The 22569-nt window shown below is 39.8% G+C and overlaps 1 protein-coding gene across 3 annotated transcripts in view; it reads left to right on the forward strand.

Annotated features, from left to right (window-relative positions):
- Positions 1-22569, forward strand: part of LOC110261267 (uncharacterized) — a 341592-nt gene that overhangs the window by 241537 nt on the left and 77486 nt on the right. For all 3 annotated transcript variants that reach the window (XR_014805424.1, XR_014805423.1, XM_084959556.1), the window contains one exon: positions 19659-19795. Coding sequence is in view for 1 of the 3 variants with exons in the window: in XM_084959556.1 (XP_084815682.1) it covers positions 19706-19795 (90 nt within the window). In the remaining 2 variants the exon portion in view is untranslated. The remainder of the gene's footprint in view (positions 1-19658; positions 19796-22569) is intronic.

The raw sequence follows: 22569 nt of genomic DNA on the forward strand, positions 1-22569 counted from the left end.
ATAAATTGTAAATCAAGCAATTTTATCACAGGTTTCCCCAGAAGAACAGCCTGAAGGAAAAGCCTTGGGAGTAGGTTGATTTGGGGGCATCCGAGTCCAGGGGGCCAGAGTTCATGGGAGGAGCTGATAGAGGGAAGGAGAGAAAGCTAATCTAAAGGTGTCTTACTGACTTGGCTGTTGTGATGACCTGCTGGGCTGTATCCTCCCAGGGCTGTCTCCAGAGACTTGATGAAATAAAGATTGCAGCTGTGTATCTCACTATTGAAATGGACGAACAAAGATTTATTTTTTGCCCCATTGCTTACAGGTGGCCCTGTAGACATCAAGGGTGTCTCGACCTGCACCTTAGGTCAATAGTGTAAGCAGGCTCAAGGCAAGGCACCATCTGTCATCTGTGGAGAGCTGGTCAAAGTTATTATGGAATTGATGCATAAAGCAGTAGGTAGAGAAATAGATCCACTCAGATTTTGAATAGGTGGGTGAGGTGCTTCCATTCATGACAAGATTTGAGGTGTTATTTCTAGCAAACCCCCAAGTCTCTTTGTTCAGACTCTACAGGGCTTGCGAACGACTCAATTTTCTTTCAATAATGCTTTGCTGAAGTGATCCAGGGTGGTGTCTCTTCTGTGCAACTAGGTATCCTAACTGATGGGAAAAACACTGAATATTCAGGGTTAGGGTTAGGGAGAACCAACTATTTAAAGGGAGAGCAACAAGAAATAATGAAGGTTCCTCAGCAGAGACGTTACAGCAGAATATAGACTTATGAGTTAAATTTGAATTTCACACTAAACATCTGGATAATCCAAGATTTTTGAGAACTGAAAGAATGATCCAGTGAAACCAGTTTCTGAACAGAGAACCATGTAAGCTGGTGGTATCAAATATTGATAAAAGGAAGGTACCTCAAGTTATAGGAACAGTATCAAAGAGCCACCCATCCAGAATATATTCTGGTTTATGCATTGTATCTAAACCCAAGACAAATATTTTTAAAGTTGCTGTGTACAAAAAAAAAATCAACATGAAAAATTAAAATTTAACTCAGACTCGGGGTAACAGTAATATGTTCAAAAAGATCCATAAAAGTCTATCTCTTAAATTTGCTGATCTCTCTTTTATTAATTATCAGCAGCCTTTGACAGGGAAAGAGACATATTTAAATGACAGCGGAAGCATAAGGAATAGGGTAAGAGTTTCTAGTTATTTGAGGGTCGTTTAAATTTCCAAATTCATAAAATAGCAATCTGAGGTGTTAGACTAAAAGAATTAGACTAAAAGAATGAATAGTGCCATGTTTCTGGTAATGTGGTGGCGGGGGCGGCGGGGGCGTGGGGAAGCTATTTAATGGAAGATGGGAGTTGAGGAAGAATCTCCCACAAATGACAGCTCATTTTAGAGCACCAAAAATAAGATGGAAAATAATGTAATCTAAGGAGTTCCTGAAAGAGCTGGCCACATTTGGGTGAGAGCATAAAAGAACAGAGATGGGGAATGTTTGCAGGACTGTCATGTGCGAGACAGAACACCCATCTTTTTTTTTTTTTTTTTTTTTTTTTTAATTTTCCCACTGTACAGCAAGGGGGTCAGGTCATCCTTAGATGTATACATTGCAGTTACAGTTTTTTCCCCCACCCTTTCTTCTGTTGCGACATGAGTATCTAGACATAGTTCTCAATGCTATTCAGCAGGATCTCCTTATAAATCTATTCTAGGTTGTGTCTGATAAGCCCAAGCTCCCGATCCCTCCCACTCCCTCCCCCTCCCATCAGGCAGCCACAAGTCTCTTCTCCAAGTCCATGATTTTCTTTTCTGAGGAGGTGTTCATTTGTGCTGGATATTAGATTCCAGTTATAAGTGATATCGTATGGTATTTGTCTTTGTCTTTCTGGCTCATTTCACTCAGGATGAGATTCTCTAGTTCCATCCATGTTGCTGCAAGTGGCATTATGTCATCCTTTTTTATGGCTGAGTAGTATTCCATTGTGTATATATACCACATCTTCCGAATCCAATCCTCTGTCGATGGACATTTGGGTTGTTTCCATGTCCTGGCTATGGTGAATAGTGCTGCAACGAACATGCGGGTGCACGTGTCTCTTTTAAGTAGAGTTTTGTCCGGATAGATGCCCAAGAGTGGGATTGCGGGGTCCTATGGAAGTTCTATGTATAGATTTCTAAGGTATCTCCAAACTGTTCTCCATAGTGGCTGTACCAGTTTACATTCCCACCAGCAGTGCAGGAGGGTTCCCTTTTCTCCACAGCCCCTCCAGCACTTGTTATTTGTGGATTTATTAATGATGGCCATTCTGACTGGTGTGAGGTGGTATCTCATGGTAGTTTTGATTTGCATTTCTCTTATAATCAGCGATGTTGAGCATTTTTTCATGAGAACACCCATCTTTTAATCGTGTGTGTAATGAAATTCCCATCTCCACTAGCGATCTAGGAGAATTACATTATCTCACTGCCTGAGAAAGCAGACCAAAGAATGGACAGGTGCCTTTCTCATAAACTTATACCCTCTCTTAGGTCTCTTTTAGCTAAAGATTGGCTTGCAATCACAATCGTAATAGTATCTAATCCCCTTTCCATATTCTTAAACATTGAGGTTGGCAAGGAACAGATGCACATGTGTCGTCTGAGATTGTGCATGAAGAATGGAAATGCTTCTTTGTCTGCAACTAATAGACTTAAAACTTGCTACACCCTGGTTGCAAATCCTGGAGAATTAATGTGCACTTTAAAATATATTTAAAATACCCATAATTGATGATATCCTCATCTCTTTGGCCCATTTGAAGCCCCCGTCTTCATCAACCTCATACTTGCCAGGTACTATCACACACACCAGGCCTTTTGAGTCTTAGGTGTAGGCTGTCCACATAGGAAGAAGGTGCGGTTCAGAAATGTGCAGACTCTAGTGTCTTAAACTTGGTCCCCCATGATAGTCCAGTCTCTTTGTTCTGTTTTCCAGTGTCATATATACTCTCCTGGGTTTTCCCTGTAACGTTCAGATCTTGGCTTCCAACGCATACCTTCTAGGTGACTCTGACATGTGTGCAAGTTAAAATTTGAGTTTTACAGGAGCAAACAGCTGTAGGCAGTTACCAAGTACGAGCTGTAATGACCTCACTTCTCTTTCTCTTCTATGTTCTTTAGGCTTCCTTGATTTATTATCCAGAAAACATTTGTGCTTTTATCTAATTCCATACTTGCCTTCTTGATAATTGCTCCTCCAATGCCTCAGCTAAAAGGGATAACAGAAGATGGAAATATTTAGGGATAAACCGCACAGAAAGTTACTGGCTGGTGGAGGCATATCCCCAAAGCATTATCTTTCATGTATTTGAGTAACAGATAGACCAGAGGTCATTTCCATGGTAACATTTCCATTCTGCACTTTGTAAATGGCAGAATGTAGAAGAAAATTACTGAAAAATGCCAGTGGAAACTGTAAAGTTTTTTGGAAGAATGTTTATAATACCTTAAATTGGCATGTTCCCTCTCATGATAAACACAGAGGTTATGGGTTATGTAAATGGGTTGTAAGCATCTAGGGGGCCATTGTAATCCTCATTAAACTTCCACTAACCGTAAAGACCTCTTTATTCTTAAAATGAACAAGCTGTGAAGGAACTCGTTGCAAAACACCCAGACTGTGACAGACATTAACCTCCTACATCCATAGTTTCTACTTTTACCAAACTCCAATACAACCGAGGAATTCTCAACTTGAAGGACTTTCCTTCTGTAATAAAGTTGGTTTTTTGTGAACCCATACAGCAAATCCCTTTCCTCCTTCTGAGCAAAACTTCAGCCAGCTTCCTGTCCTGCCTGTTCATCAGGCCTCCAAATTGGTAAGCTCTTTCTTTACTCAATTCCTGGTACCTAGGGGCCGTTTCCTCAGGAAATGAAGCTCTCAGAAAAAGTTGCTAACCCCTGGGGAAAATTCCTTTTCTGTAGGAGCTCACAATGTGTGCTCGGTTATTTGGGGGGAAATGATTCGATATTGGATGTCTGTAAATGGCATGCTGGACCCCATCAGTAGATCTGGAATTCTGCCCTGGTGTAATTGAGGCCACCTAGGATGATGGGTCCTACAGTGTGTGTCTGAACGCTCTGGGCTGGAGCCAGGGAGGCTTTCCTTAAGCTCACTTATTATGGGGTCTCCCACAAGTCCCCTGGCTCATTACTGGGCCTCAGTTTATGTATAAATTATACTAGATTCTAAGGTTCTATGACACTCCTACCAACCTACACAAGAGGACGTTACTAAAAGCAAGCTGGATGTCCATAAAAACTGAGTAGTGACTCAGAGGAAAGATAAAAAGAAAAAATGGTTTTTGATTCATGGTCAGCTTTCATGGAGTCATCTTCATGCTGGATGAATCAAAATGAGACAAAATTCTGAGCTCCCATTAAAGGATAATTTGGCTTTGGGAAGAACATAGGCCTGCATATACAAAATCATCTTTAGACATGTCACATAGAGGTGACTCTCTGAACACTGTGTGTGAGGACTCCAAGGAACGGAAAAGGACCTTCTGGGGAAGGGGAGGGTGGTGGCTCCATCAGTAATGGCTAAATAATGCAAAACCTGAGGGTCCTTTGTATTTTGTAGAGAGCCCAGCTTTTTTTCCTGCTTAAGTTGGAAAGTTCAACAGAGGCAGTTGGGGTCTTTCTTTTTAGGTGTTCTAGAACTTGTTCTGGATTCCAGCTCCTAAAAGTAGCCATCCATAGAAAGGAGCTGGAGAACCCACAAATGGTTAGAAATGAACAAATGCAAGGCAGTGGTTTCTTCTGACTCAAAACGATCTCTTTCTGTTTAACTCAGGTTCGTCAGGACAAAGTGCTGGCCACGTTTAAATATCTTTTGGTGACTGTTTCTCCATAATCCACGTTTCCTTTTTTCCTCCTTATTCCCAAGAGGGCTGCTGGGGGAAGACTGAGACTTGACTTCCTAAGAATGTGTGTGAAAGTCATTCTTTCCTCCCTCTCCCGCCACCCCCACCCCCTCCATGTGCATGATTCAGCGAAGCTTCTGGTAGGTCTGCCTTCAAGTGGCTCCTTACTGGAGGGAGGGGCCAGTGGTGATATCTGGGACCCACTGCTGTTTCCAGCCTTTTGCCTTCATTTAAAAGACTCCTGCTCCCTGCAGTCTCCTTGTCCCACCCCGAGGCCTCCCCAGGTCCCTGGCTAAGGCCGGCTTCGGTGTCCTCCTGCACTTGGGGACCGACAAGGACTGTATGTAGCAATGGCACCTGTGGGGCTTGGCCCCGGGGCACTATGTCAAGATTTTTATCCAGAACCGCCTTTCACCTTACGCCTTGTGTAGCTCTAGCACCATCTGAGCACTGGTGTGCAGGGGGCGCCCTCGACAGAGGGGGGTGGTGTAGTTTCTGTTAATCACACCCTCCTTGACCTACACGCCCAGGGTGAAGTCTAGCGCCGCCCCCGTCCAAGTCCAGACCCCGCCCCTTCTTTCTCTTCCTGAGGACAGACTTTCCACACAACCCATCTTCTGTTCAACCTGGCGCCCTACGTCAGTACTCCCCATATGACTCCACACTCGGAATCATCCTGGCTTAGTTCTTAAAAGGCAGAAAGAATTTAGTTTATCCTCTTCTCACAAACAAAGCCTGTTTATCCATCAAGAGCTATCACATAACTTAGGCTCAAAAGTTTTAGTTCAAAATCAAAAGCACAATGGTGATGCTGAATTTTTCCACTGTCTTGTAACAGTCTCATCTTCCCTGATGCAACACATGCCCTTGGCCACATAGAAAAATACATGGCACTGATTGGGAGGCTATTCTATGCTCGGTTGTATTATAAACTGTTGATATATTGATTGAGTTAATTCTCTCAACCATACTAGGAGACCAGAACCATTAGTATCCCCTTTTTGCAGAGGTAAATTGAGGTTTTAAATGAGTTAGATAACTTGGTCAACAGCTCGTATCTAGCAAGTGATGGAGCTAATATTTTGCAAAGAGCTACCCCAAGAGCCATATTGACGTCATTTTTATGGGAGATATATGTATATTATGTATAATATACATATTTAACTTGTTTATATTATACATATAATATACATATTTAACTTGTTTATATACATTTTAACGAGAGATATATATACACACATATGTAAATATATTTAATTTATATACAAAATTATTGAATTTATGCTTATTGTATACAGTAAATATATGTATTATTAAGTATTGTCTATTTACATATTTATTTCCATATTTGTATATGATATCTACTAAATAGTAAGGGTTTTCGTACTTAATAGGCTACTTAATGTTTTCATTTTCGTATTTTTAAACCAGAAAAAAAAAAACACCTTCATTAATACTTTGGATAATAAGACAAAAAAGCACCTGCTCAGGTTAAAGTGGGGAAAGAGAGCAGGGTGTCTGTGGGCCAGGCCATAATGGCCAGTGCGGTTTACCTACTTCAAGTCAACTTGCTAAACACCAGTTCTTCTCAGAATTTGGTAAGAAACTCCTCTCCCTGTGGGTGGCTTTCTCATCATCTTCTCTTAAAGCTTAAGTCAAAGTCCAGGTGCCAAGGCTGGACTGGACTAGAGACCGTCCAGTTTTGGTTTGACTTGATGGGGGCCTGGGGGCCAGCACTTGAGCAGTGGCTGTAACCTCTTCCCCTTGACTTTCCCCTTCTCTCCTTATTTGGAGAATGCCCCCTCACCAAGACCCCCAAAGCACAGGGTGCCAAGTGGACCTGAGTGTTCAGTTACTTTGTTCCGTGGGTGTGTTGTTTGGTAGCTGTGTTATGAGAGTGTGTGTTCTCCTGCAGAGTCTAAACCCTTCCTTTCTACCTTGACCTCTTACCTGAACTGAATGGGATACTGGACAGCTTATCTATGTCCAGCTTTCCAGCCTTGATCCCTAGGAGCTCCCTTTATTTACTTATTTTGGGGGGGCTACACCCCTGGCATGCAGAAGTTCCCAGGTCAGGGATAGAACCCTGGCCACAGCAGTGACAACGCTGGATCCTACCAGGGAACTCCCCACAGACACTTCCTGATAAACCTGAAATTAGGATCAGGGTGTCAGCTTGTACCCACTGCCAGACCACATGCTCTCTGAGGCAAAGATTCTATCTTGTTGATGTCTATGTCCCCAGCATGTGGTACACGCCTTGGGACATGGTAAGCACGCAACACATGTTTTCTTAAATTATAAACTAATGGCACCAGCTTGTGCTCTTATCAATGGATTTAAATGTCAGTGCATTAATTATCCCGAAGACACAGATGTGGTTTTACATGCTTAATTTATTAGGAGGAAGCCTTTTGATTATTATGGGTTTTGTTTTAAAATCTTAAAAAAAATAGTAAGGGAATTTAGTGATTTGATGAACCATGGAATTAATTGCTTACTCTGCCCAGTTTTCGTCCCTCTCCCCCTTGTCCAGTCTGTTAAATAGACCTTTGGCAGCTCTGACACTTTGTTTTACATCTTAAATAGTAGGTCACCTCACCTTTTGCTGTGCGCAAGGAAGCATAATCATTCAAGTTGGTAGGGAAACGTATCCAATTTGGGAATTCATGCATAACTACACAAAAAAGTCAGAAACAAATTTATAACTTAGAATATATTATCCTTTTCCATGTTTGTTTTCCTTATCGCAGTGTAATTTTCTGGAAACAAAGCCATCACTGTCATTGTTTTTCTATCATTATAATTGCAAATGACATTATAACAAGCTTTTCAGCCCTCTGAAAAATTTGGATATATTCACTAGCCTCACATTACAAAGTACAGCTCTCATCAAAGAAAAAATGCAAATATTTCATTTATTTATTTTTATCATGGTTATCATCAGTGATAGAAGTTTTGTGAATCAAGTGGCATTTTTACAAAAGAAATGCATGTGTGCTCTTAACCGCATCAGAGCTATTTTAAATAATATATATGTCTATTCACTGTCCACATAACTTCAAATTATCAGAGTGTTAAAGATGAGTGATAATTTGTCCATTTGAAGTCCAGTTTTTCTGCATTCTCATTCTGCCTTTTGCACTGAATTTGAACAAATAGTCTTTTTTTTTTACATGCAAGTACATGCAGTTTTATTTATTTATTTTTAATTTTTAAAATTTTTTTCATTTTTTTATTACTCAAATGAATTTATCACATCTGTAGTTGTATAATGATCATAATAATCTGATTTCACAGGATTTCCATCCCACAGCCCAGGAACATCCCCCCACCCCCCAAACTGTCTCCTCCAGAGACCATAAGTTTTTCAATGTCTGTGAGTCAGCATCTGTTCTGCAAAGAAGTTTCGTCTGTCCTTTTTTCAGATTCCACGTGTCAGTGAAAACATTTGATGTTAGTGTCTCATTGTATGACTGACTTCACTTAGCATGATAGTTTCTAGGTCCATCCATGTTGCTAAAAATGCTGGTATTTCGTTATTTTTGATGGCTGAGTAATATTCCATTGTGTATATGTACCACATCTTCTGGATCCACTCCTCTGTTGATGGACATGGAGGTTGTTTCCATGTCTTGGCTATTGCAAATAGTGCTGCAGTGAACATTGGAGTATGTGTGTCTTTGCGAGTTGTGGTTTTCTCTGGATAGATGCCCAGGAGTGGGATTGCTGGGTCAAATGGTAGTTCTATGTTTAGTTTTCTGAGGAATCTCCATACTGTTTTCCACAGTGGTTGCACCAATTTACAATTACACCAACAGTGTACTAGGATTCCTTTTTCTCCACACCCTCTCCAGCACTTCTTGTTTGTAGACTTTTTGATGATGGCCATTCTGGCTGGTGTAAGGTGGTACCTCATCGTGGTTTTGATTTGCATTTCTCTAATAATGAGTGACGTTGAACATCTTTTCATGTGTTTCTCGGCCATCTGTATATCTTCTTTGGAGAACTGTCTGTTTAGATCTTCTGCCCATTTTTGGATAGGGTTGTTTGTTTTTTTGGTATGGAGCTGCAGAAGTTGTTTATAAATTTTGGAGATTAATCCCTTGTAAGTCGATTCATTTGCAAAGATTTTCTCCCATTCTGTGGGTTGTCTTTCATTTTGTTTAGGGTTTCCTTTGCTGTGCAGAAACTTTGAAGTTTGAGTAGGTCCCATTTGTTTATTTTTGTTTTTATTGTCAATACTCTGATAGGTGGATCTGAGAAGATGTTGCTGTCGTTTATGTCAGAGAGTGTTTGGCCTATGTTTTCCTCTAGGAGTTTGATAGTGTCTGGTCTTATATCTAGGTCTTTAATCCATTTGGAGTTTATTTTTGTGTATGGTGTTAGGGAGTGTTCTAATTTCATTCTTTTCCATGTGGCTGTCCAGTTTTACCAGCACCACTTATTGAACAAGCTGTCCTTTCTCCATTGTATAGTCTTACTTCCTTTGTCATAGATTAGTTGGCTGTAAGTGCATGGGTTTAATTCTGGGCTTTCTATCCTGTTCCACTGATCTCTATTTCTGTCTTTGTGCCAGTACCATGCAGTTTTGACAACTGTTGCTTTGTAGTATAGTCTGAAGTCTGGGAGCCTGATTCCTCCAGCTCCGTTTTTGTTTTTCAGGATGTCTTTGGCTATTCTTGGTCTTTGGTACTTCCAAACAAACTTTAAAATATTTTGTTTGAGTTCTGTGAAAAATGTCCTTGGTAATTTGATAGGGATTGCATTGAATCTGTAGATCGTCTTGTGTAGTATAGTCATTTTGATAATATTAACTCTTCCAATCCACGAGCATGGTATGTCTTTCCATCTGTTTGTGTCATCTTTGATTTCTTTCATCAGTGGCTTGTTGTTTTCAGAGTACAAGTCTTTTGTTTCTTTAAGTAGGTTTACTCCTAGGTATTTTATTCTTTTGGATGTGATGGTAAATGGGATTGCTTCCCTAATTTCCTTTTCTGCTTTTTCATTGTTAGTATATAGAAACGCTATCGATTTCTGTGTATTGATTTTATATCCTGCAACTTTGCCAAATTTGTGGATAAGCTCTAACAGTTTTCTGGTAGAGTCTTTAGGATTCTCTAGGTATGGTATCATGTTATCTGCAAATAGCGATAGTTTTACTTCTTCCTTTCCAATTTGGATTCCTTTTATTTCTTTTACTTCTCTGATTGCTGTGGCTAGGACTTCCAGAACTATATTGAAGAGTAGTGGTGAGAGCAGACATCCTTGTCTTGTTCCTGATCTCAGCGGGAATTCTTTCAGCTTTTCACCATTGAGAATGATGTTCGCTGTGGGTTTGTCGTATATGGCCTTTATCATGTTGAGGTAGGTTCCCGTTATGCCCACTTTCTGAAGGGTTTTTATCAGAAATGGGTGTTGGATTTTGTCAAAGGCTTTTTCCACGTCTATTGAGAGGATCATATGGTTTTTATTCTTCAGTTTGTTAATGTGGTGTATCACACTGATGGATTTGCAGATATTGTAGAACCCTTGCATCCCTGGGATAAATCCCACTTGATCGTGATGTACAATCCTTTTAATGTATTGTTGGATGTGGTTTGCTAGTATTTTGTTGAGGATTTTTGCATCGATGTTCATCAGTGATATTGGCCTTTAGTTTTCTTTTTTTGTGGAGTCTTTGGTTTTGGTACCAGGGTGATGGTGGCCTCATAGAATGAGTTTGGGAGTATCCCTTCTTCTGCAATTTTTTGAAATAGTTTCAGAAGGATAGGTGTTAGCTCTTCTCTAAATGTTTGATAGAATTCGCCTGTGAAGCCATCTGGTCCTGGACTTTTGTTTGTTGGAAGTTTTTTTTTTAATTTTATTTATTTATTTATTTATTTATTTTGTCTTTTGTCTTTGTTGTTGTTGTTGTTATTGTTGCTATTTCTTGGGCCGCTCCCACGGCATATGGAGGTTCCCAGGCTAGGGGTTGAATCGGAGCTGTAGCCACCAGCCTACACCACAGCCACAGCAACGCAGGATCCGAGCTGCGTCTGCAACCTACACCACAGCTCACGGCAACGCCGGATCGTTAACCCACTGAGCAAGGGCAGGGATCGAACCCGCAACCTCATGGTTCCTAGTCGGATTCGTTAACCACTGCGCCACGACGGGAACTCCTGTTGGAAGTTTTTTAATCACAGTTTCAATTTCAGTTCTTGTGGTGGGTCCATTCATCTTTTCTATTTCATCTTGGTTTAGTCTTGGAAGATTGCACTTTTCTAAGAATTTGTCCATTTATTCTAGGTTTTCCATTTTATTGGCATATAGTTGCATATAGTAGTCTCTTATGATCCTTTGTATTTCTGTGGTGTCTGTTGTTACTTCTCCTTTTTCATTTCTAATTTTATTGATTTGAGTCCTCTCTCTTTTTTGCTTGATAAGTCTGGCTAGGGGTTTATCAATTTTGTTGATCTTTTCAAAGAACCAGGTTTTCGTTTCATTGATCTTTTCTATGGTTTTCTTTGTTTCTATTTCATTGATTTCTGCTCTGATCTTTATGATTTCTTCTACTAACTTTAGGTCTTGTCTGTTCTTCTCTCTCAAGCTGCTTTAGATGTAAAGTTAGCTTGTTTATTTCGGCTTTTTCTTGTATCCTGAGGTGGGCTTGTAGAGCTATAAACTTTCCTCTTAGAATGGCTTTTGCTGCATCCCATAGGTTTTGGAGTGTCATATCTTCATTGTCATTTGCTGCTAGGTATTTTTTAATTTCCTCTTTGATTTCTTCAGTGATCCATTGGTTGTTTAGTAGCATGTTGTTGAGTCTCCACGTGTTTGTGTTTTTTGCAGTTTTTTTCTTGTTGTTGATTTCTAGTCGTATAGCATTGTGGTTGGAAAAGATGCTTGATATGATTTCAATTTTCTTAAAGTTACTGAGGTTGGATTTGTAGCCCAGGATATGGTCAATCTTAGAGAATGTTCCATGTGCACTTGTGAAGAATGTGTATTCTGTTTCTTTTGGATGGAATGTCCTATAAATATGTATTAAGTCCATCTGGTTTAATGCTTCATTCAGGGCCTGTGTTTCCTTATTGATTTTCTGTCTGGTTGATCTGTCCATTGCTGTAAGTGGGGTGTTAAAGTCCTCCACTATGATTGTGTTATTGTCAATTTCTCCTTTTAAGGTTGTTAGGATTTGCCTTATATGTTGTGGTAATCCTGTGTTGGGTGCTTAGATATTTAAAATTGTTATAACATCTTCTTGGATTGATCCTTTGATCATTATGTAGTGACATTCTTTGTCCCTGAAAATATTCTTCATTTTAAAGTCTATTTTGTCTGATATGAGTATTGCTACTCCAGCTTTCTTTTGATCCCCGTTTGCATGAAATATTTTCTTCCATCCTCCCACTTTCAATTTGTATGTGTCCCTAGAAGTGAAGTGGGTCTCTTGAAGACAGCATATATATGGGTCTTGTTTTTGTATCCATTCAGCCAGTCTATTTCTTTTGGTTGGGGCGTTTAGTCCATTCACATTTAAGGTAATTATTGATATGTATGTTCTTATTGCCATTTTATTAATTACTTTGGATTTGTTTTTGCTGCTCTTTTTCCTTTCCTTCTTCTCTTGTTCTTTTCTGCCTATAGAAGTTCCTTTAGTATTTGTTGTAAGGCTGGTTTAGTGTTGCTGAATTCTCTCAGCTTTTGCTTATCTGAGAAGGTTTTGATTTTTCCTTCAAATCTGAATGAGAGCCTTCCTGGGTAGAGTAATCTTGGTTGGAGGTTTTTTCCTTTCATAATGTTGAGTATATCATGCCACTCCCTTCTGGCGTGCAGAGTTTCTGTTGAAAAATCTGCCGATAGCCTTATTGGGGTTCCTTTGTATGTTATTTGTTTCTTTTCCCTAGCTGCTTTCAACATTTTCTCTTTGTCTTTAATTTTGGTCAGTTTGATTAGTATGTGTCTTAGAGTGTTCCTCCTTGGGTTTATTTTGTATGGTATTCCTTGTGCTTCCTGGAGTTGAATGAGTGATTCCTTCCCCATGTTAGGGAAGTTTTTGGCTATTATCTCTTGGAATATTTTTTCTGAATCCTTCTCTCTCTCTTCTCCTTCTGGCACCCCTATAATATGGATGTTGGTGTGTTTCACGTTGTCCCAGAGTTCTCTGAGACTCTCTTCATTTGTTTTCAATCTTTTTTCTCTTTTCTGCATCCGTAATTTCCACTACTCTGTCCTCCACCTCGCTTATTCGTTCTTCTGCCTCCTGTATTCTGCTGTTAGCTGCTTCTAGTGATTTTTTTATTTCAGTTATTGTATTTTGCATCTCTTCTTGTTTAAGTTTTATATCTTGTATCTCTTTGGTCAGTGTTTCCTGTAAGTTATCCATCTTTGCCTCCAGTTTATTTCCAATGTCTTGCATCTTCTTCAGCATCAACAGTCTAAAATCTTTTTCCTGGAGGCTGAGAATCTCCTCATTGCTTAGCTGATTTTCTGGGGTTTTTTCTTTCTCCCTCATCTGAGTTATAGTTCTCTGTCTCTTCATTTTTATAGGTGTTTGGCATGGTGACCTTCTTACAGATAATAGAGTTGTAGCCTCTCTTACTTCTGATGTCTGCCCCCCTGTGGCTGAAGTCAGTATGGGGGCTTGGTATAGGCTTCCTGATGGGAGGGACTGATGCCTGCCGCCTGGTAGGAGGAGCTGATTCTAATCCCTCTGGTGGTGGGGCTTAGTTTCTGGATGGGATTAGAGGCAGCTGTGTGCCTGAGGGGTCTTTGGGTAGCCTGTTTACTGATGGGTGGGGCTGTGATCCCACCTGGGTTGTTGTTTGCCCTGGGGCTTCTCAGCAGCTGGCTAATGGGTGGGGCCAGATTTTCCCAAAATGGCCACCTCCAGAGAAAGGCACTGTTGCTGAATATTCCCAAGAGCTTTGCTTTCAATGTCCTTCCCTCACAACAAGCCACATTCACCCCTGTTTTCCCAGGATGTCCTCCAAGAACTGCGGTCAGGTTTGACCCAGATTCCCTTGGACACTTTGCTTTGCCCTGGGACTCAGTGCACGTGGAAGTCTTTGTGCACCTTTTAAGAATGGGGTCTCCATTTCCCCCAGTCCTGTGGAGCTCCTGTGCACACGCCCCACTGGCCTTCAATGCCAGATGCTCCAGGGCTCTTTCTCCCCGTGCCAGATCCCCACATGTGAGAGTTTGATGTGTGGCTCAGAACTCTCACTCCTGCAGGTGAGTCTCTGTGAACCAGTTAGTTTCCCGTCTGTGGAGCTTCCCACCCAGGAGGTATGAGGTTGTTTATATCGCGAAATCGCCCCTCCTACCTCTTGATGTGGCCTCCTCTTTTTCTTCTGGAGTAGGGTATCTTTTTTAAGGTTTCCGGTCCATTTTGGTGAAGTGTGCTCAGTCTTTAGTTGTGAATTTTGTTGTTTTTAGGAGAGAAGTTGAGCTCCAGTCCTTCTATTCTGCCATCTTCTGAACAAATATTCTCAAGAATAATTAAAGCTATCTGAGAAATCTGGCCCTTACCATTAATTTGATGTTAGAATTACACCAAGTAGGAGAAAACATTGCCTTGCTCATGGTAAGGTTGATTTGACATAGTTATCATATAGTACCTTGCTTTCTATTTTTTATCTGTCATTTTCCCAACAATATTCAGTTTTTGAGTAGCAGGCCTAGACACTACAGCAATTAAGTCCAGCTTTGCTGCAAACCTACATGGCTATAGGGCAAGTAAGAAGCCAGAGTCAAGATTCAGAACCAGGTTGGTTGGATTTTGTCTGTACTTGTTCCTGTTGGCCATTTCGCTTCCAACCACAAATTGTTAATTCACTCTTTAGTTTAATCTTGTCACAGGTAAATTGCGCGTTAAATATTTTAAACACTACACAGATTTGCCATTTTACCATGTAGGGCTCTTCTAAACCTCACAAATGTATTTTAAAGGGAGAGAAATAGCTATATTCTTTGTGCCCCACTAATTCCCTATCATCTCATTTTTTTTCCCAGTTATTTAATTACTACCCCTGGGAAAGACACTATCTTTCATATAATAAATATTATGAAATAAGAAGAATGCCATTTCTCTCCCAAACCAATTTCATTAAGTAGAAAATAGCAGACTGACCCAAAAAAACCTCTTCTCCAGTTCTCATTTGTTGTCATCTCATTTAGAAAGAAACTTTCAAGTCTCATTTACAATTTAAAATGTCTTTCTAAAAGGCCACCATTCGCTAAAATGCCACATTCAGAGATGCTTTATTTCTTTCATTCTGTTGGCTTTTAATAAGTAAAATCAGAGCCATTCCAAGAATTTATCCAAAAATGTATTGAGACTAAAATAGTACACCTGAGTATATGTGTCATCTGGTGGTGGTGGGCTTCCGGAAATCCCACTCAGAAGCTCAGAAGACCATTCCAAATAATCACCTTTCCAGGCACCTGAGAGGAGGCACATGCAAGTGAAACTCCAGTCACACCTGGTACCATTCAGAAAGCATAGCAACATAGCCACATTTAGTATTGCAGTTCTAGTTTTTGTATAATCAAGAGTTTCTGCTAGAATCAGTGGATATGATTCCATTAGGCACTTCGGGGCCTTTTATTTCCTTCCCTGGATTAAGAATGATTGGTCTCCAGGATCCTCTCCCTGTGATTCCATCATCCTCCTCTTTCCCACTCACAACATATTCTGTGGTCTGGTCACCATTGGTCCCTCTGCTCATACTTTTTATTTTTCTTTTGTGCCCTGCAGCAGCAGCAACAAGGGATCCAAGCACAGTCTGTGACCTACACTCACATCACTGAGCGAGGCCGGGGATCAAACCTGCCCCCTCTCAGATACTATGTCGGGTTCTTTACCTCCTGGGCCAATGGGGACTCCCCTTTCCTCCTCCTTCTGACTTGGTGCTTTTGCACGTGGTGTTCTGTCAACTTGGAGGACTCTTCTCCTTTTTTTTGTCTTAAAATTGTACCTTAAATGTTTCATTCTAAGTAGAGTATTAACATAACCTGAGAAGAGATGTGCCCCCGCACTTGACTTGCTCCCAGAGCACCATATAGAATCTCTTTCATCACATGTCGCTCAGTTGTCATTAAATAATGAAAAATGTAACGTCTTGCTCCTTCTCCATGTACTCCCATCACCATCCTTCTAATGGTATGATTTAGTAGCTCTGCGTTCATGGTTATTCGCTGCTCTCCTGTAAGGCATGTGGAGACAGGGCTGCCCTGTCCTGTTCGTTACTTTACCTGGAGTCTATCACAGTCACTGGTGCAGAAGTAGATCCACCATGAGTATTTAAAGAAGGAATGAAACTTGAACTTAACTCAATTGCAATTGTCCTGGTTTAGACCCTACTAAAATTGTATTGGACCACTGAAAGATTTTGCAATTTAGCATGGTGTGTGTGTGTTAGTGGAAGGAGTTCCATTCATTGTAAGATCTTTAGCATAATGCTTGGCTTCTATCCACTAGATGCCAATAGCTCCTCCTCCAGTCCTGATAATCAAAAATGTCTCTAGGTGGTATTAACTGTGGTCTTGGTTATCAAAGTTGCTCCCCTGAGAATCAGTAGACTTACTTAGTGATCTAGTACATGTCTTCCTCTGATCAAAATTGGTCACATTGTTAATAATAATGTTTTATTATTAAATCCAATAATATTAAATCTAATAATAAAATCTTATTGTTAACAATAATAATAAGAAAAATGCCGGTTGTGTCTCTGCCTTGCCTAAATGCCTTTTACCGGCTTACCACGTCTATAGCATTTATAATGTGCACTCTGAATAACAACATTGTCGTAAGTAGCTTCTGAGATGTTACCACTGTACTTACTGTCTCTGTCATGAATTGCTTCCTTGACCTTTAGCAAGTGCCTAGATCCCCTTGGATTCCACATTCCTTATTCTGAAAGCTAAGCTAAATGATTTGTTATATTCTTCTCACTGTAAAATTCTCAGATTCTTGATACATTTTGGTTACCCATGCAAATTGGCAAACACTGTCTTTACATGTTTAGCATTATGTTCAGGCAAAACTTATTTTTAAAGTATTTGTAAAAATCACATTTGTGTGTGCTGGATGCTTTCTAAGAACTCAAAGGTTGATTGAAATGTTTTTCTGATGAGGTGCCAAGAAACCACTGCAACACTTTGCATAGGATATTATTTAGAAAATAAAGCTTGTTCTTTCTCTAATAGACTCTAAATAGTAGAGTGCTATGTTATTAAAAGATAGGACCCTGAATCTTGGTAACTTACTCTGTGGCCTTGGGGAAGTGATTGCACTTCTTTGAACCTAATTTCTCCCATCCATGGGTTAGGAATTATAACGGAACTTTATATGGTTGTTGTGAGGTTTAGAGTTTGGCACAATGCCTGGTGCATCATCAGTGTTCAAAAAATTTTACTCTTTTTGTGTTTTTTTTTTTTTTTACTAAGACATTTTTTTTAGCAGTGGTAACTGTGCCTTAATCAGCAAATTTTTCTTGTAGTGGCACATATAAGAAATTACTTACCTTATAGTCACTGGCATCATATATTGGAGGTTAGTATTACGAGATTTTCATTGCACATGAGCTCACAGTGCCCAGCAATATAGGTGCACAATATAAACTTGTAGAATTAACCATCATGCCTTGGGGTATGTACACGTTTCAGTGACCTGCAGACACGTGTTGTTCTACTTGATGGACAAGTGTAGTTTTATTGACCTATATGGAAACCAACAAAAGTCATGTCCTGTTTATAACCAAGATGGTCAGATTAAAAGTCTCATTATAAAGTTATCCTCATTTGCATGGAATGTCCTTTAGTTGTAACATTTAATTAATATCATAAGTCATCAAAGGTGCTGCATAATAATATATGCCACTATCCTATTTGGCTAATCCCAGAGGGGCATATGTTTATTTAGATTTCCCATACCGGGGAGATTAAGGCCTGAAGATGCTGCATTAGAACCTACAGTTCTCTTTGTTTATTTTTCCCAAGGCTGCTAATTATGTTCTCAAAATATGATTAGTTGAGGCAATTAGAATGCAAAGCACATTCTATCCTCCCGTGCCTTTACATCTTCAGTCACGTGGCTCTTCGGCTCATAGAATCTAACAATAGTCCATTATCAAGAAAGATGATCTGTACACATGTGAGAAGAAAGGGATGAAATGTTGGCTCAAAATGTGTCAGTGAATTCTGAAACAAAATGACTGTTTTAAAAAAATTAAATACAACTTAAATATTCATTGAGTGGCTGTTCATAGTTCTCAAGTTGGGCTGAACAATAGAATCACCCAGTGATTATTTCGAAACAGTAGCAATGGCTTTGTCTTAGAGCAATCAAATCAGAATTTCTGAGGGAATATCTGTGCATAGTGATGTCCTCTAAAAGCTGCCCGAGTGATTTCACTATGAAGCCAGGGTTGAGAACCAATGAAATAAGTTAGGAATAGTGCTTGCAGAGATATGGTAAAGAAGCACCAAATGTATATATGAAATGCCCTAGTCTCTGTACTAAAGGTGCTTCTACTCGTGGATTCTGGTAGTGGGAGAGGCAAACTAGACCCCTGTTTGCTGGCATGATGGTTTGTCTAATCTTTGCAAGCAGGAAGAGTCAACTTTGGTTTTGAAACTTGTGTCAATTCTTGGAAGAGATGAACTCAAAGTTTCCCAAGAAAATAGTATAATTAGAGAATTTTGTGATAATCCTTCATGTCTTTGCTACTCAGTAGTTTTTACAGAAACACAGGCTAAGGAATACCACATGTCTGATACTTAAAATATAATTAGCAACTAGCCCATAATGGTCTGATAATATGGTTCTTCATGGGAAATCAAAAGGGGAGCATTAACTCCCTGTCAGTGGTGTGATTTCAGCTCAGAAAGCAGACTGCGCGAGGTTAGTGAGGGAACCTGAGGAAGTGAAAAATGAGAATTATGTAACAGGGACCGCAGCTCTATTAAGGGGAACCATATGGGACCCATGAGGCTTAAGATACATGGATGCTGGTTTGCTTAACTCTTGCTTTAAAACTATTAGGAAGTTAGCTTTTTTTTCCTGTCACTGATTTCATTATAATAAACCGTAGATCCAAAGCTTGCCATGGGAGACTAATTTTATTTTATGATTTGAGGACAAGAGAATTTAAATAATATGCATGCCTATGTATTTTATGAAATGCTAAAAAAAAAACATGAGTAAGAGTAGAAGCTGATCTCCTTACTTGTATACAAGGCATTCAAGTTCTCTTCATGGTATTTATTTCACACACACTATTTTGTAGAAAGTATGTAAAGGAAGATAGGAACCATTATCTACATTTTCTAGAGCCATGCTATATAAAGTAAGCTTGATGTATTCCATATAATACACCCTTAGTAGACGGATAATAACAAATACTTACAAACATATACTGCTTTCGCTCATTCTGATGGAGGGGTCTTTCTCTCTTACCGCACAGGGTCAGTACTGGCTGTTTGTGGCATATGTGCTCCTATGCTTAATTAGTTAATTAGTTCACTAACTCAGAACATAGGAACCCTGGGGGAAAATGTTGACTTGACCTGACCTGATTTTCTTCTGTCGTCGTCCCCTATGGTCCAGCCTCTTCTTGAGAGAGAGAGGTATTGCCCCCATTTCTTGAGTCTGGCTTGGTCTTATGTTTGTGTTGGCCAGTAGAAGAAAGTCAAAGGAAATATCGGTGTACCCTTTCTAAGCCTAGGACTCAAGAAGTCTTGCTGTCTTGTCTTCTTTTTCAGACCCCTCTGATCCCCTTGAGAAAGTGCCCGAGCTAGTCTTCTGGAGGATGAGCAGCTCCATGAAGGTGGACGATCGCTTAGAGCCAGACAGCCCCTGGAAAGAGAGATGCCTCGCTGACCTGCACCACTGCAAACAGGTGAGCCAGTCCAGCTGAGGCCAGAGGACTGCTCAGCTGGCCCATAGACTGAGGAAGCAACAACAATGCATTTTTATTTTAAATCACTACATTTTGAGGTGGTTTGCTGTGCAGGAGAGGAAACGGTGTAGAACGTATCCTAAAAGTGGGATGCTGCCATAGCAAAAAAGTAAAACATGTGGCATTGGAAAGAAGAAACCTGTTAGCCAGAGTTGACCAAAAAATGGCAAGAAACTTAGCTGGCAAAGGCTTGGGAAGTGGTGAGAAAAAATGTATGGGATGCTAAGAAAAATGATGACCTGTGGTTTATCAACCTAATTGCCGGTTGTGATTCGTAGAAAATAGAAACAATGTACATGATGGATTTTAGGTGTTGGTGAGATATTTTCCAGGTGGAAATGAAAACGTCCCTGGATTTCTTTTTGCTGAATGTGTTAAGGCACGGCAAAGGTGAGAGGAGCCCATCTGAGTGAAAACCAATCACAGTTATAGATTCTGATATTGCCAGGCACAGCTGACATGCTTTGTGAGAGAGCTCTGAATGATCAAATTGGCTGCATTGGTTTAACTTCATCATCTCATCAGTTATGGCTGCCCACCGTGCTTGTAAGAAATCTTTCATTTTTCACTCTAATCTTTTGATACGTATCCATGAAAACAGCCACATTCATTTGCAGTGTTTTTAAAATTTTATGGACATTTGTCACTCTTTAGGCTTTAGCCTGTGGACTTATTTTGAGAATTATATCAGTTTATTTACAAGGTTGGTTTGCACACTTGTTTTACAAAGTTCCTCACAAAGTGTTTTTGTTGTAGTTTGCTTGCTTATTTGTTTTTTGCCTATAACACTACCTGATTTAAATTGTTTGGGCATCTAAATGCATCTTTCCAAGAAATCTTTCATTTGCTTCTGTGTAAAATTATCCTAAGTAACACCAGAATTACCCATAATATTGTTTAGTGCTAGAGGAATTTTAAAGAAAATGCAGACTCGATTTTTATTTCATGTACAGTCAGCACTTCTACATAAGTATTACAGAAGTCAAGTTAACATCTGCCAAAGTTGGCTAAAAGTATCAACTTAGGAGTTCTTCTTGTGGCTCAGCAGTAGCAAACCCAACTAGTATCCATGGGGACACGGGTTCAATCCCTAGCTTCCCTCAGTGGGTTAAGGATCCAGTGTTGCTCTGTGCTGCGGTGTAGGCCACAGATGTGGCTCTGGCTCAGATCCTGAGTTGCTGTGGCTGTGCTGTAGGTCAGCAGCTGCAGCTCTGATTTGACCCTTAGCCTGGGAACTTCCATATGCCGTTGGTGTGGCCCCAAAAAGACAAAAAAATTTAAAAAATTTTAGGAATCAACTTAGGTTAAGGATGGGAGGAATACACAATGTGAATCTTCAAAACCATCCTTTTTAGTATTTTTACTTATGTGTCTATATGTGTATATAGTCTCTATGTTACACAGCAGTGTATTAGAGAACCGACTGACCTAATATCTTTGGGCATTATGATCTCTATAGTTACTCTATAATTAATAGTCTTTCAAATTAAAAAATTAAATACCTATAATTATAAAGAAATATTTATAGATAACCTGAGTCTATTTCAAAATCCAGACTGAAAAATGCTTTTGTTTTGTATTTCCCTAAGAGCAAGTTAGTGCTTCTGAGAATGAAGGATTTAGGATTAAACAGATGGATTTCATTCTGTCCACACTCACTACATTTACTTAAAATCAGTAGCACTTCTGGGAGTTGCCACCATGGCACAGTTGGTTAAGAATCTGACGGCAGTGGCTCTGGTCAGTTCCTGGCCAGGCACAGTGGGTTATAGGATCAGGTATTGCCACAGCTGCAGTGTAGGTCGCATCTGCAGCTTGGATTCCATCCCTGGCCCGGGAACTTCCATGTGCCACAGGTGCAGCCATAAAAAAAAAAAAAAAGTGTTAAATATAGTTTATATATGTTATAAATATATATAGTTTTCTGAATATTTTTAAGAAACAAAAAAAGATTTGCCTTGACGATGATTTCCATTTGAAGCGTATCTGTTAGAAGATATATGTTTAAATCATGTCATGTTGTCCACATTCAGTGTGTGTTTGACCATGTAAGGCAGATAATCCTTGATCTGCTAAGTTTTGTTTCTGTTTTGGCTGCCCCACGGCTTATGGAGTTCCTGGGCCAGGGATCCGATATGAGCTGCAGCTACAACCTAAACTGCAGCAACACCAAGTCCTTAACCCACTGTGCCAGGCCAGGGATGGAAGCTGTATCCCTGTGCTCCCAAGACACTGCCAGTCCTGTGATCTCCTTGCACCAAATTGGGAACTCCTGGTAAGATATTTTACCTATACCACAGAAGTGTAAGAGAAGCTTGAACTTTTACCTGTAGGTATTTTTTAATATTTTATTTTTTTAATTGAAGTTTATGGTTGATTTACAGTGTTTCAAGGATGCAGCAAAGTGATTCGGGTATATATTATCTATATCTATTACATAGATAGATTTTTTTTCAGATTCTTTTCCACTATAGGTTATTACAAGGTATTGAATATAGTTAGTTCCCTACGCTATACAATAAGTCCTTGTTATTGGTAAACATTTTTGTACAATGTTTCTTGGGGTGCTTCTAATGACAAAATATTCCCCATCATCTACAACCATAGCCCTTCCTTAGGATAGTCCCTGACACGTAGGATGTGTTCAGTAAATGAATGATTAGAGAGGAACATCTGATCTCCCATAGCAGGTGAAAGAAAGAGGAAGAACATCT

This window comes from Sus scrofa, chromosome 6 (assembly GCF_054392235.1).
Source record: "Sus scrofa isolate SSC_HxYL_T2T_F1_AM1 chromosome 6, Sscrofa_HxYL_maternal_Yorkshire_Landrace_v2.0, whole genome shotgun sequence".
In the NCBI taxonomy this organism is placed as follows: domain Eukaryota; kingdom Metazoa; phylum Chordata; class Mammalia; order Artiodactyla; family Suidae; genus Sus; species Sus scrofa.